Source organism: Ranitomeya imitator, chromosome 1 (genome assembly GCF_032444005.1).
Source record: "Ranitomeya imitator isolate aRanImi1 chromosome 1, aRanImi1.pri, whole genome shotgun sequence".
Classification (NCBI taxonomy): Eukaryota; Metazoa; Chordata; class Amphibia; order Anura; family Dendrobatidae; genus Ranitomeya; species Ranitomeya imitator.
In genome coordinates, this window is record NC_091282.1 from 306,181,173 (window position 1) to 306,202,131 (window position 20,959).

The following is a 20,959-nucleotide window of genomic DNA, read 5'->3' on the forward strand; positions in this document are numbered from 1 at the left end:
TATACATAAGCATCTCCAAGTTGTTCTTCTGGCAATACCCATTTCACCTTGGGTATGCAAGTCTTGTGATAATGAAATAATTTTATAGGCTGCACAGCACTGATGCAATGCGTTATCCATAGCTCCACACCATTTTTCATCTCCCTTAGCATTCCCCACAATAGTAAATTCCACAGCTGATAGATGGTAGAGCAGTTGGCACTAGTCAAAGTTTCCAGCCATTCAATGATTGCTCTTCAAACCAGCGCTGTGGAGTCAGAGTCAATATAAAAATGGACCAGTGTCCTATAAATGTCTGTTCTGTCCCTGATCTAAGGCTCTGGGCTTTTAGTTGAATCTGTGCTGCACTTTATGTACATGCTCAGTAGGGGGCAGTGCTGTGGAGTCAGAGGTTTGGCTTACTGACTCCACAGCCCTGGCGTATACATTTATATATATAGGCGTCCACACCTTATATATAGTGTTTAGGTGTATACAATATACAGTGTGTCCATAATGCATAAAAAGCTTTAACAGTTCCAGCCGTCTGTGCCATCAATAATTACTACCTTTTCAGATCTTTTTTCACAATTGAGCTGTAGCATATCGGACAGCGACTCCAGTCCTTTTCACTCAGCGATAGGTAGTGCAATATGCAAGCCCAGCAATAAATGTGTCCGCAGCGAGTGATCTTTGCAGCAATAGGGGGATACAGACATATAGGACAAGATGGCACTTCATGACTGGAGATGCGCTGAAAAACAGACAAAACACAGTGTATAAAGTTATCAGTCTGCACATGGCTGGTGTGGCAATTACACAAGCAGTCTAAGGCCAGTCCAAAAAGTACTGAAATACGAAGTCAGATGTCAATGAATTAGAAACAGGTCATCGGCTGAAAATTTCTTTCCATTAACACCTTAACAGGGTTGTCTAGACTTGTGACAGTCTGCAGATTTGAATCCTCACATTGCACGCAACGCACACTGTCAAGATTCTCTGGAGTTTACAGTAAGAGCCAGTCACGTTATCGTGAGTATGCAGTTTGCATACTTCCGGACACATACCAACTAGACGTGCTCAGTCTCACTCAGTCCAAATGAATAAAGCCCCACACGTCTAGTTGACAAGAGACTACATGTATGAAAATTGCATACTTGTGGTCACATGACCATAAGTCTGGTGAATCCTGACAGCGTGGTGCGTGTGCTTGAGGATTCAGAAGCCTACAGTCTGAGGTGACTACAAACCTTCAGTCTGAACCTGGGCAAAATGACCTACATATGTCACCTATAGTGTTTACTTGACCTAGAATTCATTGTGATACTACAGGCACAATTCCCATGCAATCGCTGAGGAAGCCTGGATACAAACAGCCAGGATCAATGGTAACCGTGCTAGCCAGATCTACCATGTCACTATTCAGGCCACACAATGGAGAGCGTAAAATGCAAAACAATGCAAGAATTGCTGTTGGCTACACGTTCTTAAACAGAATGAAAAGTGGCAAGTTTCCAAAATTGTTACCAGTAAAAACTACACCTCAAAATCCCCCCCATAAGACAGAACCACCCTCACAAGTATATGGAGAAATAAAACTGCAATGGTCTGAATGCAGCAGCTGCGTCCAGATGTTACAGAATAGTGGATAGGATTTTAAGACATCCCATGCCCACTATGCATCCACCGACACCTGCGGCTCACCCGCATTAGGCGGAGACACGGAGCGTCTCTCCAGACCGCAGCCTGTCAATTTCACCAATTGAGTGTATTGGACACGGATTCACCTGCGTTCAATACACAGCAGCGCTTTGGATGCAGCGAACATGATCTGTGTCCATAGAGCTGCCACTTCCAGATTGTCTGTACCTGGCCTAAAAGTGTTTTGCACAGTTGGATTAGACACCTTTATCAGCTACCACACTTTAGTATCAGGGCCATTTTACCCCCTTCATGATCAGCCTATTTTGACCTTAACCCCTTTCTGACCTCAGACGGGATAGTACGTCCGAGGTCAGAAGCCCCGCTTTGATGCGGGCTCCGGCAGTGAGCCGGCATCAAATCTGGGACATGTCAGCTGTTTTGAACAGGTGACATGTGCCCGTAATAGGCGCAGGCAGAATCGCGATCTGCCCGTGCCTATTAACTAGTTAAAAGCCGCTGTCAAACGCAGACAGCGGCATTTAACTACCGCATCCGGCCGGGCAGCCGGAAATGATCGCATCGCCGACACATGATCAGAGGTCGGCGATGCTTGTACACTGAAACCATAAAGGTCCTTGAGACCTCTATGGTTACTGATCCCCGGCAGCTGTGAGCGCCACCCTGTGGACGGCGCTCACAGCACACCTGCAATTCTGCTACATAGCAGCGAACATCAGATCGCTGCTATGTAGCAGAGGCGATCGTGTTGTGCCAGCTTCTACACAACTTACACATTTAGTATCGCCGCATTCAGAATCGCCTGATAAAAAAAGCATTAACCTGATCGCTAAATGGCGTAGCGGGAAGAAAAATAATTGAAGCGCCAGAATTACGTTTATTTGGTCGCTGCGAAATTGAATTAAAATGCAATAACGGGCGATCAAAAAAACGTATTTGCACCAAAATGGTATCATTAAACACACCAGCTCGGAACGCAAAAAATAAGCCCTCAACCGACCCCAGATCAGAAAATGGCGCAATTTTTTTTATTAACCCTTCTGGTGCTTCACAGCAGCAGAAGCAACATGGAAGGAAAAAAAAAAATGAACATTTAACTTTTTAGTCACATAAATGATGTTTTAGCAACAATTTCTCTTTTATTTTCCCAAAGGTAAACTGGACCCCAAAAGTTATTGTACAATTTGTCCCGAGTACGCAGATACCCCATATGTGGGGGGAACCACTGTTTTGGCGCACAACAGGGCTCGGAAGGGAAGGAGCGCCATTTGACTTTTTCAATGAAATATTGGCTCCAATCTTTAGCGGACACCATGTTGCGTTTGGAGAGCCCCCGTGTGCCTAAATATTGGAGCTCCCCCACAAGTGACCCCCATTTTGGAAACTAGACCCCCCCCCCCCAAGGAACTTATCTAGATGCATAGTGAGCACTTTGAACCCCCAGGTGCTTCACAAATTGATCTGTAAAAATGAAAAAGTACTTTTTTTTTCACAAAAAATTTCTTTCAGCCTCAATTTTTTCATTTTCACATGGGCAACAGGATAAAATGGATCCTAAAATGTGTTGGGCAATTTCTCCTGAGTACACCGATACCTCATATGTGGTCACAAACCACTGTTTGTGCACACGCCAAGGCTCGGAAGGGAAGGAGCGCAATTTGACTTTTTGAATGAAAAATTGGCTCCAATCGTTAGCGGACACCATGTCGCGTTTGGAGAGCCCCTGTGTGCCTAAATATTGGAGCTCCCCCACATATGACCCCATTTGGGAAACTAGACCTCCCATGGAACTAATCTAGATGTGCGGTGACCACTTCAAACCCTCAAGTGCTTCACAGAAGTTTATAACGCAGAGCCGTAAAAATAAATATTTTTCTTTCCTCAAAAATTATTTAGCCCGCAATTTTTTATTTTCACAAGAGTAACAGGAGAAATTGGACCCCAAAAGTTGCTGGCCAGTGTGTCCCGAGTACGCCGATACCCCATATGTGGGGGGTAACCACTGTTTGGGCACACGTCGGGGCTCGGAAGGGAAGTAGTGACTTTTGCAATGCAGACTTTGATGGAATGGTCTGCGGGCATCACGTTGCGTTTGCAGAGCCCCTGATGTGCCTAAACAGTAGAAACCCCCCACAAGTGACCCCATTTTGGAAACTAGACCCCCCAGGGAACTTATCTAAGATATGTGGTGAGTACTTTGAACCCCCAAGTGCTTCACAGAATTTTACAACGCAGAGCCGTGAAAATAAAAAAATCATTTTTCTTTCCTCAAAAATGATGTTTTAGCAAGCAATTTTTTATTTTCACAAGGGTAACAGGAGAAAATGGACATCAATAATTGTTGCCTAGTTTGTCCTGAGTATGCTGGTACCCCATATGTGGGGGTAAACCACTGTTTGGGCGCATGTCAGGGCTCGGAAGAGAGAGAGCACCATTTGACTTTTTGAATGCAAGATTGGCTGGAATCAATGGTGGCGCCATGTTGCGTTTGGAGACCCCTGATGTAACATAGTAACAGTTAGTAAGGCTGAAAAAAGACATTTGTCCATCCAGTTCAGCCTATATTCCATCATAATAAATCCCCAGATCTGCGTCCTTCTACAGAACCTAATAATTGTATGATACAATATTGTTCTGCTCCAGGAAGACATCCAGGCCTCTCTTGAACCCCTCGACTGAGTTCGCCATCACCACCTCCTCAGGCAAGCAATTCCAGATTCTCACTGCCCTAACAGTAAAGAATCCTCTTCTATGTTGGTGGAAAAACCTTCTCTCCTCCAGACGCAAAGAATGCCCCCTTGTGCCCGTCACCTTCCTTGGTTTAAACAGATCCTCAGCGAGATATTTGTATTGTCCCCTTATATATGGTTATTAGATCGCCCCTCAGTCGTCTTTTTTCTAGACTAAATAATCCTAATTTCGCTAATCTGGGTATTGTAGATCTCCCATCCCCTTTATTAATTTTGTTGCCCTCCTTTGTACTCGCTCTAGTTCCATTATATCCTTCCTGAGCACCGGTGCCCAAAACTGGACACAGTACTCCATGTGCGGTCTAACTAGGGATTTGTACAGAGGCAGTATAATGCTCTCATCATGTGTATCCAGACCAGACCTTAATGTGCCTAAACAGTGGAAACCCCTCAATTCTAACTTCAACCCTAACCACAACACACCCCTAACCCCAACCCTAATCCCAACCCTAACCCCAACACACCCCTAACCATAAAGGCCCCGTCACACTAGACGATATCGCTAGCGATCCGTGACGTTGCAGCGTCCTCGCTAGCGATATCGTCCAGTGTGACAGGCAGCAGCGATCAGGCCCCTGCTGTGCTGTCGCTGGTCGGGGAAGAAAGTCCAGAACTTTATTTCGTCGCTGGACTCCCCGCAGACATCGCTGAATCGGCGTGTGTGACACCGATTCAGCGATGTCTTCACTGGTAACCAGGGTAAACATCGGGTAACTAAGCGCAGGGCCACGCTTAGTAACCCGATGTTTACCCTGGTTACCATCCTAAAAGTAAAAAAAAAAAAAACCAGTACATACTTACCTACAGCCGTCTGTCCTCCAGCGCTGTGCTCTGCACTCCTCCTGCTCTGGCTGTCAGCGTCGGTCAGCCGGAAAGCAGAGCGGTGACGTCACCGCTCTGCTTTCCGGCCGCTGTGCTCACAGCCAGTACAGGAGGAGTGCAGAGCACAGCGCTGGAGGACAGACGGCTGTAGGTAAGTATGTACTGTGTTTTTTTTTTACTTTTAGGATGGTAACCAGGGTAAACATCGGGTTACTAAGCGCGGCCCTGCGCTTAGTTACCCGATGTTTACCCTGGTTACCGGCATTGTTGGTCGCTGGAGAGCGGTCTGTGTGACAGCTCTCCAGCGACCAAACAGCGATGCTGCAGCGATCCGGATCGTTGTCGGTATCGCTGCAGCGTCGCTAAGTGTGACGGTACCTTAACCACAAGCCTAACCCCAACACACCCCTAACCATACCCACAGTCTAATCAACCATATTTCCAATCCTAGCCCCAATTCCAACCCTAAGGCTATGTACCCACGTTGCAGATTCGTGTGAGATTTTTCTGCACCATTTTGAGAAATCCGCAGGTAAAAGGTACTGTGTTTCACCTGCGGATTTACCACGGATTTCCAGTGTTTTTTGTGCGGATTTCACTTGTGGCTTCCTATTGGGGAACAGGTGTAAAACGCTGCGGAATCCGCACAAAGAATTGACATGCTGCGGAAAATACAGCAAAGCGTTTCCGCGTGGTATTTTTCGCACCATGGGCACAGCGGATTTGGTTTTCCATAGGTTTACGTGGTACTGTAAACTTGATGGAAAACTGCTGCGGATCCGCAGCCAAATCTGCACCTGTGCACATAGCCTAAGGATACGTTCACATTGCGTTCGCGTATGCGCTAAACGGATTGCACTAACGGAATGCGCTAACGCAATGTACAAAAAGGGATTGCATTTAGCGATGCCCGATCTGCACTAGCGAAAACGGACCCAAAAATGCTGCAAGCAGCGTTCGAGGTCCGTTAGAAAATAACGGGACATCGCTAACGCATGCCAAAAATGGCATAAGTTAGCGATGTGTTAGATACATTGCGGTCAATGGCTGCGCTAACGGATCCGTTACATTGCGTTAGTGGCGCTATGTAACGGACTATTTTCTTTATTTTAATTTTTGTCCCTACCTATGGGGGTGATAAGGGGGGTGGGGGGATAGAACCTATCACAGCGATCACAATGTACTTGTATCGAATCTGCCGGCCGATTCGGCGGGCGCACTGCGCCTGCCATTTTGCAAGACGGACACCGGAAGGGACACGGGAGGTCGGTAAGTATGATGGGGGGGTGGTGTCAGATCGGACAGCGGGGGGGAGCGGACAGGAGGACGGAGGGGAGCAGAGGACAGGAAATGACCGGACGGAGGGGAGATCGGTGGGGGTGGGGTTTGGTGCGGGGTTAGATCGCGATCTCCAGCCATGGCTGATGCTATTGTAGCATCGGCCATGGCTGGATTGTAATTCACCAATTTTCATTGGTGAAATATTACTATCGCTCTGATCGAAAGTGAAACGTCACTTTCAACAGCCAATCAGAGCGATCGTAGCCACGGGGGGGGGGGTTGGGGTTTCAAAGCCACCCCCCCCTCCGGGCTAAAGTACCACTCCCCTTGTCCCTGCAGATTGGGTGAAATTGGAGTTAATTCTTTCACCCGATCTGCAGGGACGCGATCATTCTGTGACACCGCATATGCGTCACAGGTCGGATTGACACAGACTTTCATGACGCATACGCTGTGTCACAGGTCGGGAAGGGGTTAAGACAGGATGATGTGCTGCCCAGAAGTACCATTTTAAAAGGAATCAATCACCAGGTTTTGCCATGTAATCTGAAGGCAGAATGAGGTAGTGGCCGAGACACAGATTCCAGAGATGTGTAATTTATTAGGCTGGGTGCTGTTTCCATACAATGAGTGCTTCATCAACAGGAGATTATCACTGCCCAGACTGGTCACTGCGCAAGACCTGGTCCAACCACATCCCCAGCACTGATTGCTCACTGTCAATATACAAAAAGTTGTGGTGTGGGTGGGCTCAGCGTTCTGATCTCTGCTACGTCTAAAACACTGATTATATCACAACTGCTGCACCCAGTAAAGTAAGTGATACATTGCTAGAATCAGGGTCTCGTCCTACACTATGCTCCTCTCAGATGAGGTTGCCAAAACCTGCTGACAGGTTCTCTTTAATGTCAGTTCGAACAATCACCCAACAAATAAGGGCTGTGCCCTTCATTGGGCAATAACGATACAGGCCAAGGGTATGTGCCAATTATTGGCTTTTTATAAATAGACCTTTTAAAAAGATGATGCTTCCTTATTTTACTGGAAACATTCATTCACCCATAGGAAGTTATGGATACATAAACAGGGCATTTAATTTCTCCTTGTCAAAGAGGCGGCATATTTCGGTATCAGCATCTACAGATGCCCCTCTTGCTGGTAACACCCAATTCATACATTTCCAGGAGGAATAAGAGGAAATGCACAACACATCTTGACAGATACAGAATTTCAATTTTTTATGGGCAATACAATTGATAGGTTTAATATATAATCTATATAATCGTCCTATTCTGTCTGTCCAACGGAAATCCTGCATCGCTGATTGGTCACCACATAGTTCAGTCACGTTTACTGAACACATTCTGTCACAGTGCCACATGTTCAGTAAACGTGACTGAACTAAGTTCTGTCAGTCAATGTGGTGTACAAAAATATTTTGGGTTGATATTGTTAACAAATATATTATAGTGTCGATGTACTTTTGTCCGATTTTTTATTGAAATACAGTTATTCATGTAACGGTTTATATGTATTGATGATCTGTTTAATAATTTCGTTCAGTTGTATTAAGTTCTATAAGCAATAAAAAAATGATAATGTATATATTTTACCCGGAAAATTCTGTGTATTCATTGCATTATTCTTAAATCTTCATAAATAAACTACATACATATTCTAGAATACCCGATGCGTTAGAATCGGGCCACCATTTAGTATACTATAACAGCTATAGGTTTATTTTAAATATGCTAAAATACACCAGTGTAGATAATACTACTTACCACTTGCTCCACCAGATCCCAGCTAACAAGTGTGTCTGGATCTGTGAAATGTACGCTGTAGTCTTGATCATCCGACACCACAAACTGGCAGCTATAAGAAAAGCATGAATGCATGTAGCTAGATTAAGAGAGAGTCTACAGGTAGCAACTAAATTCAGAAAGGAGGAAATAAACTGGCTGGCAACACAGATACAAGTTGTCTTGGGTAATCTTACCATTTACAGCTGGATTTTGCATCACCAGAAATGTAAAGAAATGTAAGAAAATAAAAATCCATGCCCAGGTATAGCAGAGCATTTAAGGGGGTGTCAGGTGGAAAAGTTATAAAGTTATAAGCTATGAATATAAGTGAAATTATCGGGGGGGGGGGGGGGGAGCGCGGGGTCTGACATCGACTGGCAGAAATGAACTTTTATTCCTGTTAAAATGAGGCGGTAGTGCACATTCTTGATCATTGCTCCATTTTTATCTTATGAGCCTTACAAGCATTGCACTTGGCTTTTACCAGCAACCCTATACAGAATAAATGGAGGAGCGGTAGTACATTGAATCTGCTGCTCTATAGCCCAATTGGGATAAAAATCGCTTGCCGGGGAATATTTCCCCATTCTGCCCATCAGTGCAAGTCCCAGAGGTCAGACCCCCACTGATCAGCAAGTTCTCTTGTTTTCTCCTTTAGGCATGTCCCAACAATAGGAATACAGCCCTGGGTTCTTCAAATGAATCATAGAATGTTAGAGTTGGAAGGAACCTTCTGGGTCATCTGGTGCAACCCCTTGCTCAAAGCAGGATTCACTTAGGCTCTGTGCACACGCTGCAGATTTTGCTGTGGATCCGCAGCGTTTTCCCATGCGTTTACAGTACCATGTAAACCTATGGGAAATGCAACCTGCAGTGCACATGCTGCAGGAAAAAACGCACAGAAACACAGCCGTTTATTTTCTGCAGCATGTCAATTCTTTGTGCGGATTCCGCAGCAGTTTTACACCTGCTCCATAATAGAAAACCGCAGTAGAATCCGCAGGAAAAACGCACTGTTTTTGCCCTGCGGATTTATCAAATCCGCTGTGGAAAAATCCACAGTGGACCTTTCTACGTGTGCACATACCCTAAATCATCCCAGACAGATGTCTGTCCAGCTTCTGAAGACTTCCATTGCAGGAGAACTCTCCACCTCTCGTGGCAGCCTGTTTCACTCATTGATCACCCTGTCAGTTTTTTCTAATATGTAATCTGTCTCCTCTCAATCAGTTTCATCTCATTGCTGCTAGTCTTTCCTTGTGCAAATGAGAATAAAGATGATCCTTCTACAATGTGACAGCCCTTGAGATATTTGTAGACAGCTAATAAGTCTCATCTTAGCCTTCTTTTTTGCAAACTAAACATTCCCAAGTCTTGTAACTGTTCCTCATAGGACATTGTTTGTAGACCAGTCACTCTTCCTGAACTTGCTCCAGTTTGTTGAGGTCTTTTTTAAAATGTGGTGCCCAGAACTGGACACAGTATTCCAGATGAGGACTGACCAAAGAGGAGTACATGCCCAGTATATGTATGTGAGCGTATGCTCATGTTAAAGACCAAGAAAATTATAGGTATGCCTGTGATCAAAGTGGGTTATACTCCTGCCCGTATGCCCTGATGAGCTTTGATCACAACATAAGAATTTAACATTCTCTTTGATCTCAGATGTTAGAGCTGTGACCAAAGCTGCCAAGCGACCTGTGATCATGCTGGCCAAGAGTCAGACCCACGTGATCACAATTATACAGGAAGCCAAAATCCCTTGATGAAAATTTAAGTCACAGATGAGAAAGAAGAAAAGGAGGATCCTAAAATATAGAAGAAAAAGTCAGACGTGCTAGTTAAAGGCATTCTCCACCGCCACTCACTTCCACATTGGGAGGTGAGCAGCCTTAACGAAGTAACGGTGTCACAACCGCCAAGATGTGCGCACAACCAACAGGAGTTAACCAGTGTTATTTTAATCAACATGAGAAACTTTAGTTGCTGGCAGAACTTACTTGGCTTGTAAAAACAACTCCTTGTTAAATGGCTTGTGGCCCCATTTGTTTCTTCTGCCCCAGTTTCCGGGTCCATCTCTATGTGCGCCAGGATGACCGCGTGGTTCATACGTAAAGTTTAACAAGTGGTTCAAGCTGATTTTCTTAGGCCCGGAATACTGTGCTGGGCTAAACTCTGCCCGTTGAGTTTCTGCTACCTGCAAACAATAGTGTCAGTTTTCAGATTGAAATATATCATATGCTGTATACCAGGGGTGGGGAATCTTTTTTCTGCCAAGGGCCATTTGGATATTTATACCATCTTTCGGAGGGCATACAAACTCCGCTCACAAAGGACATCCTGGCACTGGTGTCAGAACGGTGTGAGTGAGTGAGTGTTGTATACCTAGGAACTGAACCTGGAAATATGGAGGCCAAGGCGATTAGAGGGGTTATTTGGAACTTTAAAATTGATGGCCTGTCCTTCGCACTGCCAATCAGCTGTTTGAAGAGGACTTGGCACATTTACTATGGCAGTGGTTGGTATTACAGGTCAGTCCCTTCAACTTAAAGGACCTCGCACCAGGTCAATAGTGGACAGTTTTTTACCTCATTTCATACCTGCTACTCATATCCCTCCCCAAAATCCACCATACTGTTGCAGAGACCAAGCACAGTTTATTACAAAGGTGCATGGCTCAGTCATTATGCAGAGCAGCATAAAGACACCCCAGAATCTTATGGGCCACATTTCCTTCCTAAAAGACCATAAGCATTAGCATTAAATAAAAAGTCTCATCTCTGGGACAGTATGGCAGATTTAAAAAAAATATGGCAAAAAAACAAAAACCTAAAAACAATACTCAGGGGGAGCAGTGGGTATAAGATAAAGCACAAAACTCTTGACCTGGTGACAGGTCCTCTTTAAATGAGAAACTAATCCTATGCACCTCACGACATGCAGTGGTGACTGCTAAATAATGAAGGGCAGTGCCCGCCTCACCAAAAATACCTCAGAGAGAATACTAACCCTTGTACCCCAACTGATATACCAATGAGATCAATTTTAAAGACCCTGATAACCCCCATTTGGCCTCTCCATGCATAAAACCTCATCTTGCTTCCTACCTCTTCTCGTCTTCCATATGTATATTGTTTGGAGGCTCCTCTTTGAGGGGGAACCTTGTTAAAAGTCTTGCTTTTCTGTGGACCGGGGCGGCGGGTCTGACTGGCAAAGCTCTCATTTTTGGGGTAAGAATTTTCACGCTTGCGGCTGCCATAGCGTGGCTTTGAGCTACTGCCATTTTTTCCATCTGAAAATGTAGAAACAATAAAAGTTTAGTAACATGGAAAACACTAGCTACAAATCAGCTAAAACAGGAACATGACTAGTAACCAGTGGGAGACAATATCACCTGTAGAAAGCGGTAGCACTTTTTTAAAATTTTTTTTAGAAGACAAGTATTTTTCTAAACCTGAACAACCTCATTAAGGTGTTAATAAGCAATAGTTTGAGAATTTACACGTTTAGGCCACGTTCAGTAGTTGTCATCAGTATTTGTAAGCAAAAAAACGGGAGTGGAACAGAGGGAAAGTATAATAGAAACACATCACTTCTGTATTTATCACCCGCTACTGGTGTTTGCTTACAGATACTGAGGTAAATTGCTGGAGTGTGAACATGGCCTCACGGCGTACAGCCATATAGGAGTCCTCTGTACAGGAGAGGTAATGTTTTCCTGATATTGCAGCTACTGTATTCCTGACCCACTGCTTTCTACCCAATACTGTGACTCTGTGGCTGGAGGAGGCCCATGTATGATGGCCACAGCTGGCAGAGCTCGATGTCTGCCGCAAACATCAACTTCTCAAAAAACTACTGCAGGATTACAGAGGCAGACAGCAAAGATCGCTCGTCCAGCATTACCTTTACCTTGGTGACGACATCCTTGTACAAAAGGATATATTGTGTTTCAAGAGAAAAATACCACCAGATGTAATGGAAGCAAAGCTACATGAAGTACGGGCCCTACACGCAGCGGCTGCACTGTCAGGACGCTATTAACCGCAGATTACCAGCATTATTTTAGGACAGGTTCCCTTAAAGGGACACTGTCACCTGGATTTGGAGGGAACAATTTTCAGCCATGGAGGCGGGGTTTTTGATTCACCCTTTCCTTACCCGCTGGCTGCAATAATGGATTGAAGTTCATTCTCTGTCCTCCATAGTACACACCTGCGCAAGGGAAGATTGCCTTGTGCAGGCATGTACTATGGAGGACAGAGAATGAACTTCAATCCAATATTGCAGCCAGCATGCAGCCAGCGGGTAAGGAAAGGGTGAATCAAAAACCCCAAAACCCCGCCTCCATGGCTGAAGATTGTTCCCTCCAAATCCAGGTGACAGTGTCCCTTTAACTTGAGGTAAACAAGTGACAGGAAGGACAGCCAGCATGGTGACGCTATGTGACAGCAGGACAGGGTGGAGTATTTTGGCTCGCCCATGTAGGATCAGATTACCTGGGGTAACACGGCGGGCCAGAGTCCATCCAGCCAACGCTGTACTTCCTATATCACATCCGCTCTCCCATTGCCTCATACACTCCGGACCCCACATCTACAGGGCAGACCCCATACGGTGCTCCGGACCCCACATCTACAGGGCAGACCCCATACGGTGCTCCGGACCCCACATCTACAGGGCAGACCCCATACGGTGCTCCGGACCCCACATCTACAGGGCAGACCCCATACGGTGCTCCGGACCCCACATCTACAGGGCAGACCCCATACGGTGCTCCGGACCCCACATCTACAGGGCAGACCCCATACGGTGCTCCGGACCCCACATCTACAGGGCAGACCCCATACGGTGCTCCGGACCCCACATCTACAGGGCAGACCCCATACGGTGCTCCGGACCCCACATCTACAGGGCAGACCCCATACGGTGCTCCGGACCCCACATCTACAGGGCAGACCCCATACGGTGCTCCGGACCCCACATCTACAGGGCAGACCCCATACGGTGCTCCGGACCCCACATCTACAGGGCAGACCCCATACGGTGCTCCGGACCCCACATCTACAGGGCAGACCCCATACGGTGCTCCGGACCCCACATCTACAGGGCAGACCCCATACGGTGCTCCGGACCCCACATCTACAGGGCAGACCCCATACGGTGCTCCGGACCCCACATCTACAGGGCAGACCCCATACGGTGCTCCGGACCCCACATCTACAGGGCAGACCCCATACGGTGCTCCGGTCCCCACATCTACAGGGCAGACCCCATACGGTGCTCCGGTCCCCACATCTACAGGGCAGACCCCATACGGTGCTCCGGTCCCCACATCTACAGGGCAGACCCCATACGGTGCTCCGGTCCCCACATCTACAGGGCAGACCCCATACGGTGCTCCGGACCCCACATCTACAGGGCAGACCCCATACGGTGCTCCGGACCCCACATCTACAGGGCAGACCCCATACGGTGCTCCGGTCCCCACATCTACAGGGCAGACCCCATACGGTGCTCCGGTCCCCACATCTACAGGGCAGACCCCATACGGTGCTCCGGTCCCCACATCTACAGGGCAGACCCCATACGGTGCTCCGGTCCCCACATCTACAGGGCAGACCCCATATGGTCCTTTACAGATCATGTGTGCATTATGGCTAGTATATTAGGGTCCCGAGCTGGCATGAATCGATCACGTCAGTAATCTGTGACCACTGGACGGGCCCGGAGAGCCGGCCCCCAACGCTTGGGATCCACAGCCCTTTTCATTAGCCGACCAGGTCACCATTATCACGTGACATCACACCGGGCTGGCAAATGAAAGGATGGCGCCACAGATGGCGGAGTTAGGCCTCTCACACTTACGTCGCTATGCATCAGGCCGACGCACGTTGTGAGATTTGTGCCCGACGTGGGCAGCGGATGAAGTTATTCAACGCATCCGCTGCCCATTCTGAAGTCTGGGGAGGAGGGGGCGGAGTTTTGGCCACGCATGCATGGTCGAAAATGGCAGATGCGACGGACAAAATAAAGTTGACTTGAACATTTTTCGTGCTGACGGTCCGCCAAAACACAACGCATGCGACGTGTGGCCATCCGTCGCTAATACAAGTCTATGGGCAAAAAGCAGATCCTGCGGGCACATTTGCAGGATCCGTTTTTTGCCCAAAGCGACGGATTGCGACAGATGCCATACGACGGAAGTGTGAAAGTAGCCTTAGGTCTCTGGGCTCCTGTCAGTGGTCACAGATTAGGCTACGTTCAGACTAGCGTTGTGCTAGTGTGCGTCGGGCGACGCACGCGTCATGCGCCCCTATGTTTAACATGGGGGACGCATGCGTTTGTTGCGTTTTGCGACAAATGCGTCTTATGCCGCAAGCGTCGGACCAAGAAAACGCAACAAGTTGCATTTTTCTTGCGTCCGATTTTAGGCAAAAAACGACGCACGCATCACGCAGCGTTTTTGTGTGCGTTTTGCCGCGTTTTTGCATGCGTTGTGTCGCCGACGCAGCGGCACACAACGCTAGTCTGAACGTAGCCTTACAGAGTCGTCCAGCAAATGGATTCCCACCAATTCTGGTCCAGGCCGAGCACTGCCAGGGCATCATCATGGCACACAGCCACATACACGGCACTGGTTGTCAGCCTGCTCTCCCACATACATAGCTCCCAGGACAGAGGACCGCCCGCACAGACTCATTACCGTTCTTGGCCTTAGAGTCCCCGGACGGCCCGGCAGAGCCCGCACGGTTCTGGGTTTTGCCGGTGTTGTTGGATCCGGGATCCATGTCTGCGGCTGAGCTCAGCGGCATAGGCCGCACGGACAGCGGGGAGAGCACCGAGCAGGGGCCGGCTGGGGGCCAGGAGCATGGCGTTCAGAAGCGGCGGGGAACGGAGAGCGGGATTCATGGCGACATCTTGATATCCAACCCAGGAAAGAAAAGAAAAAAAAAAGATCAAGGAAGACGGAGGGAAGAGGCTGGGGCGGGAGCGGAGCGCGGGCCCCACCGGAGGCGAACAGGAGTCGGGCGCTGCGGGCCCCGCTACACCGCAACTCCGGCCCAGCTGTGCTCGTGGTGTGGGGGAGGGAGCAGAGTCCGGAGCCCCAGGAGCGGGTGGACCCGGGTGCTGGGAGTCCTGAGGGGACTCGCTGAGCTGCTCGGTGGAGGATCCCCCTGCTCCCGTGAAGGGGCAGACAACCGTGGCCGCTTCTGTAATGGCGACTGGCCGCCTGACAGTGGCACGTCCCAGTATGACGAGCTTTTATACCAGGGGGTGTGGCTCAGCACCGGGACTTCTGGGACGTGTAGTTTTTCGGCCTGTTATTCTGTGGTAGAGACTTACGCTGCAGAGGTCACCACCAGGGCTGGGGGGCACGAGTATGGCGGCTCCTATCAAGTGTGGCAGCCGCCGGTGCCTGTCATCATGGTGGATTGTGAGACTCGGCTGGCAGCGACCCCTCCACACTCAGGGCCCCGGGAGGGAGACACACTTCGGTTTCCAGACAGTACCGGAAGAGGAGAAGGGAGAGCGAGGTAACGGGAGTACGGGCAAACAGTGGGCACATAGATGGCAGAGGGGTAGGGGTGTGTATAGGGGTATACATGTATGTAGGGGCGTATACATGGTCTGTATAGTACGTAGGGGCGTATACATGGTCTGTATGGTAAACGGGCGTATACGTGGTCTGTATAGTAGGTAGGGGCGTATACATGGTCTGTATGGTAAATAGGGGCGTATACATGGTCTGTATGGTAAATAGGGGCGTATACGTGGTCTGTATAGTAGGTAGGGGCGTATACGTGGTCTGTATAGTAGGTAGGGGCGTATACATGGTCTGTATGGTAAATAGGGGCGTATACATGGTCTGTATGGTAAATAGGGGCGTATACGTGGTCTGTATAGTAGGTAGGGGCGTATACGTGGTCTGTATAGTAGGTAGGGGCGTATACATGGTCTGTATGGTAAATAGGGGCGTATACGTGGTCTGTGTAGTAGGTAGGGGCGTATACATGGTCTGTATGGTAAATAGGGGCGTATACATGGTCTGTATGGTAAATAGGGGCGTATACGTGGTCTGTATAGTAGGTAGGGGCGTATACGTGGTCTGTGTAGTAGGTAGGGGCGTGTACATGGTCTGTGTAGTAGGTAGGGGCGTATACGTGGTCTGTGTAGTAGGTAGGGGCGTATACGTTGGTCTGTGTAGTAGGTAGGGGTGTATACGTGGTCTGTGTAGTAGGTAGGGGCGTATACGTGGTCTGTGTAGTAGGTAGGGGCGTATACGTGGTCTGTGTAGTAGGTAGGGGCGTATACGTTGGTCTGTGTAGTAGGTAGGGGTGTATACGTGGTCTGTGTAGTAGGTAGGGGCGTATACGTGGTCTGTGTAGTAGGTAGGGGCGTATACGTTGGTCTGTGTAGTAGGTAGGGGCGTATACGTGGTCTGTGTAGTAGGTAGGGGCGTATACGTGGTCTGTGTAGTAGGTAGGGGCGTATACGTGGTCTGTGTAGTAGGTAGGGGCGTATACGTGGTCTGTGTAGTAGGTAGGGGCGTATACGTGGTCTGTGTAGTAGGTAGGGGCGTATACGTGGTCTGTGTAGTAGGTAGGGGCGTATACGTGGTCTGTGTAGTAGGTAGGGGCGTATACGTTGGTCTGTGTAGTAGGTAGGGGTGTATACGTGGTCTGTGTAGTAGGTAGGGGCGTATACGTGGTCTGTGTAGTAGGTAGGGGCGTATACGTTGGTCTGTGTAGTAGGTAGGGGTGTATACGTGGTCTGTGTAGTAGGTAGGGGCGTATACGTGGTCTGTGTAGTAGGTAGGGGCGTATACGTGGTCTGTGTAGTAGGTAGGGGCGTATACGTTGGTCTGTGTAGTAGGTAGGGGCGTATACGTTGGTCTGTGTAGTAGGTAGGGGTGTATACGTGGTCTGTGTAGTAGGTAGGGGCGTATACGTGGTCTGTGTAGTAGGTAGGGGCGTATACGTTGGTCTGTGTAGTAGGTAGGGGTGTATACGTGGTCTGTGTAGTAGGTAGGGGCGTATACGTGGTCTGTGTAGTAGGTAGGGGCGTATACGTGGTCTGTGTAGTAGGTAGGGGCGTATACGTTGGTCTGTGTAGTAGGTAGGGGCGTATACGTTGGTCTGTGTAGTAGGTAGGGGTGTATACGTGGTCTGTGTAGTAGGTAGGGGCGTATACGTGGTCTGTGTAGTAGGTAGGGGCGTATACGTTGGTCTGTGTAGTAGGTAGGGGTGTATACGTGGTCTGTGTAGTAGGTAGGGGCGTATACGTGGTCTGTGTAGTAGGTAGGGGCGTATACGTTGGTCTGTGTAGTAGGTAGGGGTGTATACGTGGTCTGTGTAGTAGGTAGGGGCGTATACGTGGTCTGTGTAGTAGGTAGGGGCGTATACGTTGGTCTGTGTAGTAGGTAGGGGTGTATACGTGGTCTGTGTAGTAGGTAGGGGCGTATACGTGGTCTGTGTAGTAGGTAGGGGCGTATACGTGGTCTGTATAGTAGGTAGGGGCGTATACGTGGTCTGTGTAGTAGGTAGGGGCGTATGCGTGGTCTGTATAGTAGGTAGGGGCGTATGCGTGGTCTGTATAGTAGGTAGGGGCGTATGCGTGGTCTGTGTAGTAGGTAGGGGCGTATATGTGGTCTGTATAGTACGTAATGCAGGATGAGCTGTAAATGTTTTCATAATAATTTGATAAAGTTATGAAATGTCCTATAAATGTCTGTTCTGTCCCTGATCTATCTCGGCTTTTAGTTGAGATGAATCTGTGCTGCACTTTATGTACATGGTCAGTAGGAGCAGTCCTTTGGGGTCAGAGGTTTGGCTTACTGAGTTCACAGCCCTGGCATACTCATTTATATATAGGCATCCACACCTTATATATTGTTTAGGTGTATACATCTACTATATACAATGTGTCCGTAAAGTCATGGTGCACTTTTGACCAGTCACAGGATCTATTTATAGTTTACATTTTGGCGCCCTTTCTCTGGCCCAATCATATCAGACCTGTTTATGAGGAGAGCTGACAAAATCAATCAAACAACACAAACTCTTGCTGAGCGCCTAGTCAGATTAACCCCTTATAAACTGAACTCTGATTAATACACTGCCAGGTCTGTGGCAACATCCATGCCAGTTGAGATGTGGACGGTACAGAGGAAAGTTCAGTGTGTTCTGTGGATCCATGACCAAAGTGCTGTGTGAATATCGGCGTGTTGATAACGAAGCGCCACCACATAGGAATAACATTACTCGGTGGGATAAGCAGTTAAAAGAAACCAACAGTTTGGTGGAGAAACCCCGTTCTGGTAGGCCATCAGTCCGTGACGAGTCTGTAGAGGCTATACGGGATAGCTACCTAAGGAGCCCTAAAAAATCTGTGCGTGCCTATGCTTGACAATGACACCTCAGCAAGAATACAGTTCATAAGGTGTTTAGGAAACGTTTGTTTTACGGGGTACAAATTGCGGCTGTTGCACGCTATCAAACCGGCGGATAGACCCAAACGATGTGCGTTTGCTACAGATATGCTTCATGAGATCGACAATGATGCAAGATTTTTGCAGAAGATTGTGTTTAGCGATGAGGTGACCTCTTATATCTGTGGACATGTTCATCGCCATATTGTCCGAATATGGGTTGCTGAACATCCTCATGCCTATGTGGAGTACGGACGTAGCCCCCTTTAAGTGAATGTGTGGTGTGGCCTGATGCATGACAAGGCGATAGGCCCATTTTTTTTTTTTTTCACAGAGCGGTCTGTGATGGCAAACACTTATCTTGACATGCTGGAATTGTATGCAGTGCCACAATTTCCAGAAGGTGTCATCTTTCAACAGGACAGTGCTCCTCCACACTACGCCACCATTGCTTGGGAGTTTCTGGATAGAACATTCCCCTGGCGGTGGATAGGCAGGGATTCTGTCAAGCTATAGTAACCACGATCCACGGATCTGCAGCCCTAAGACTTTTACTTTTGGGGTTATGTGAAGAAACGTGTACATTGAATGTATCAATGACATTAATCACTTAAAACAGAGAATCGCAGACGTTATTCACTCTGTTACATCAGACGTCCTTACTCGTGTGTGGCAAGAACTTCACTATCATTTGGATGTGTGTAGGGCAACAAATGGAGCCCACATCGAACTGCACTGAATAGGTATGAAACTGGGAAAGTTTTTCTTTTATTTAGAGCAGATTTCACATTTCTATAGTTTTTTTTGTTGCTTTCCAGTGACTGGTCAAAAGTGCACCATGACTTTACGGACACACTCTAGTTCATTATATTTTGTAATTTCTAGGTGTATACATGGGTATATATTAGATAATATGTACAGTTGTGGTCAATGTTTTGAGATTGACTAAAATTTTCTCACAACTTTTCAACTTTAGCGTTTTTCGATCTTGTAGTCAGATGTTTCTATGGTTACTGAAGTACAGTAATAAGCATTTCATAAATTTTTACACTTTTGTTGACAAATACATGAAGTTTTGAAAAGCTCGTCAGGGTCTCTGCCCTCCTCCTGTTCATTTCACCGCAGCGCATTAATGCGCATGGACAGCCCGCACCGAGCATCTAACTGCAGCTTGGAAGCTTGAATAAGCCCTCAGTGTAGTTTGGATACATTGTTTACTGTGGAGATTATATTAAACTTAATTTAGAAGTATTTGTAAATACAAAATATTTTTATAATATTTATGACGAAGATGACTTGTGTTGTTTTTCTATTACATACCAAATAGAGAAATAAACATACAAGATGTTGAAGTTGGACTCGAGTCCTTTAGCTGCCTTTTGAAAAAACTAATCTTTCAGTTTCTGAAACCAGGTCGGCATACCTAAGCAATCAATCTGCACTTGTTGAAATAGAACTGTGTGGCTATTGCGAACCCATAGGGGTTTCTTATTAAAATTAATTTGCAGATTGCTAAAGAATGCATTATGTACCACTGTCATAAAGAATAGAAGGGTTTCTTTAAGGTCCCTACTTGTTGATATAATCCTCAGGCGACTTGAGTAAAATACCCCTGTCTCAAGGGTGCAGAGTCAATGGCGATTATGGGTATAGGTCTCGACAGTGTATGTGGTTAGAGGCCATGGTCCTGCACGAACCTAGTGTCAATCAAGTTAAACCCCGCCATGAAAGGCAGAATCAACCATTTTTTTATTTATTTTTTTTGCCCAAATGGATTTCAGCAGGCAAAAAACATTGTGTCCTACCCACGGAGGTGAGATGTACACCCGGGTTGCTAACCTCCTCACAACCCAGGCTCCTTAGTTTTCTGGCAGCTGTTTACAGTGAGATAAGGACATGTGCCATTGAAATGGCTTTCTACTACAGTAAAAACATACTCCCCCTTTTTGCAGAACAGACTGCTTTCCCCACCCAACTGCATAGGTTCCTCGGACAGCTTGGACCAGGTTTCCCATGGCACATTGAGGTGTCTCTTTATGTCTCTGGCAAAGACTACCATCCACCCGGATAGCCAGAGAAATGGCCACCTCAAGGGAAATTGGAGTCTCATTCAGGCATCCTTCACCCTTACTGATGGCCTTTCACAGAATTGGCTACGGCGCACGGGGTCATTCCACTTCGTGTCAGTGCACCTCCTCCAAAACTCGAAGCAGTACTCCTCTGCCGGC

The 20,959-nt window shown here is 47.4% G+C and overlaps 2 protein-coding genes across 2 annotated transcripts in view; one reads left to right on the forward strand and one right to left on the reverse strand.

The window, feature by feature from the left end:
- Positions 1-15,296, reverse strand: part of RNF10 (ring finger protein 10) — a 32,216-nt gene extending 16,920 nt beyond the window's left edge. The window contains exons 1-5 of the mRNA XM_069758049.1: positions 15,006-15,296; positions 11,407-11,591; positions 10,300-10,496; positions 8,279-8,369; positions 549-733 (exon numbers count right to left, since the gene is read on the reverse strand). Of these exons, the coding sequence (XP_069614150.1) occupies positions 549-733; positions 8,279-8,369; positions 10,300-10,496; positions 11,407-11,591; positions 15,006-15,114 (767 nt within the window). The 5' untranslated portion in view covers positions 15,115-15,296. The remainder of the gene's footprint in view (positions 1-548; positions 734-8,278; positions 8,370-10,299; positions 10,497-11,406; positions 11,592-15,005) is intronic.
- A 206-nt stretch (positions 15,297-15,502) lies between these two features.
- The window catches only part of COQ5 (coenzyme Q5, methyltransferase), a 62,672-nt gene continuing 57,215 nt past the window's right edge, over positions 15,503-20,959 (forward strand). Inside the window, exon 1 of the mRNA XM_069758057.1 lies at positions 15,503-15,837. Coding sequence (XP_069614158.1) covers positions 15,684-15,837 — 154 coding nt within the window. The 5' untranslated portion in view covers positions 15,503-15,683. The remainder of the gene's footprint in view (positions 15,838-20,959) is intronic.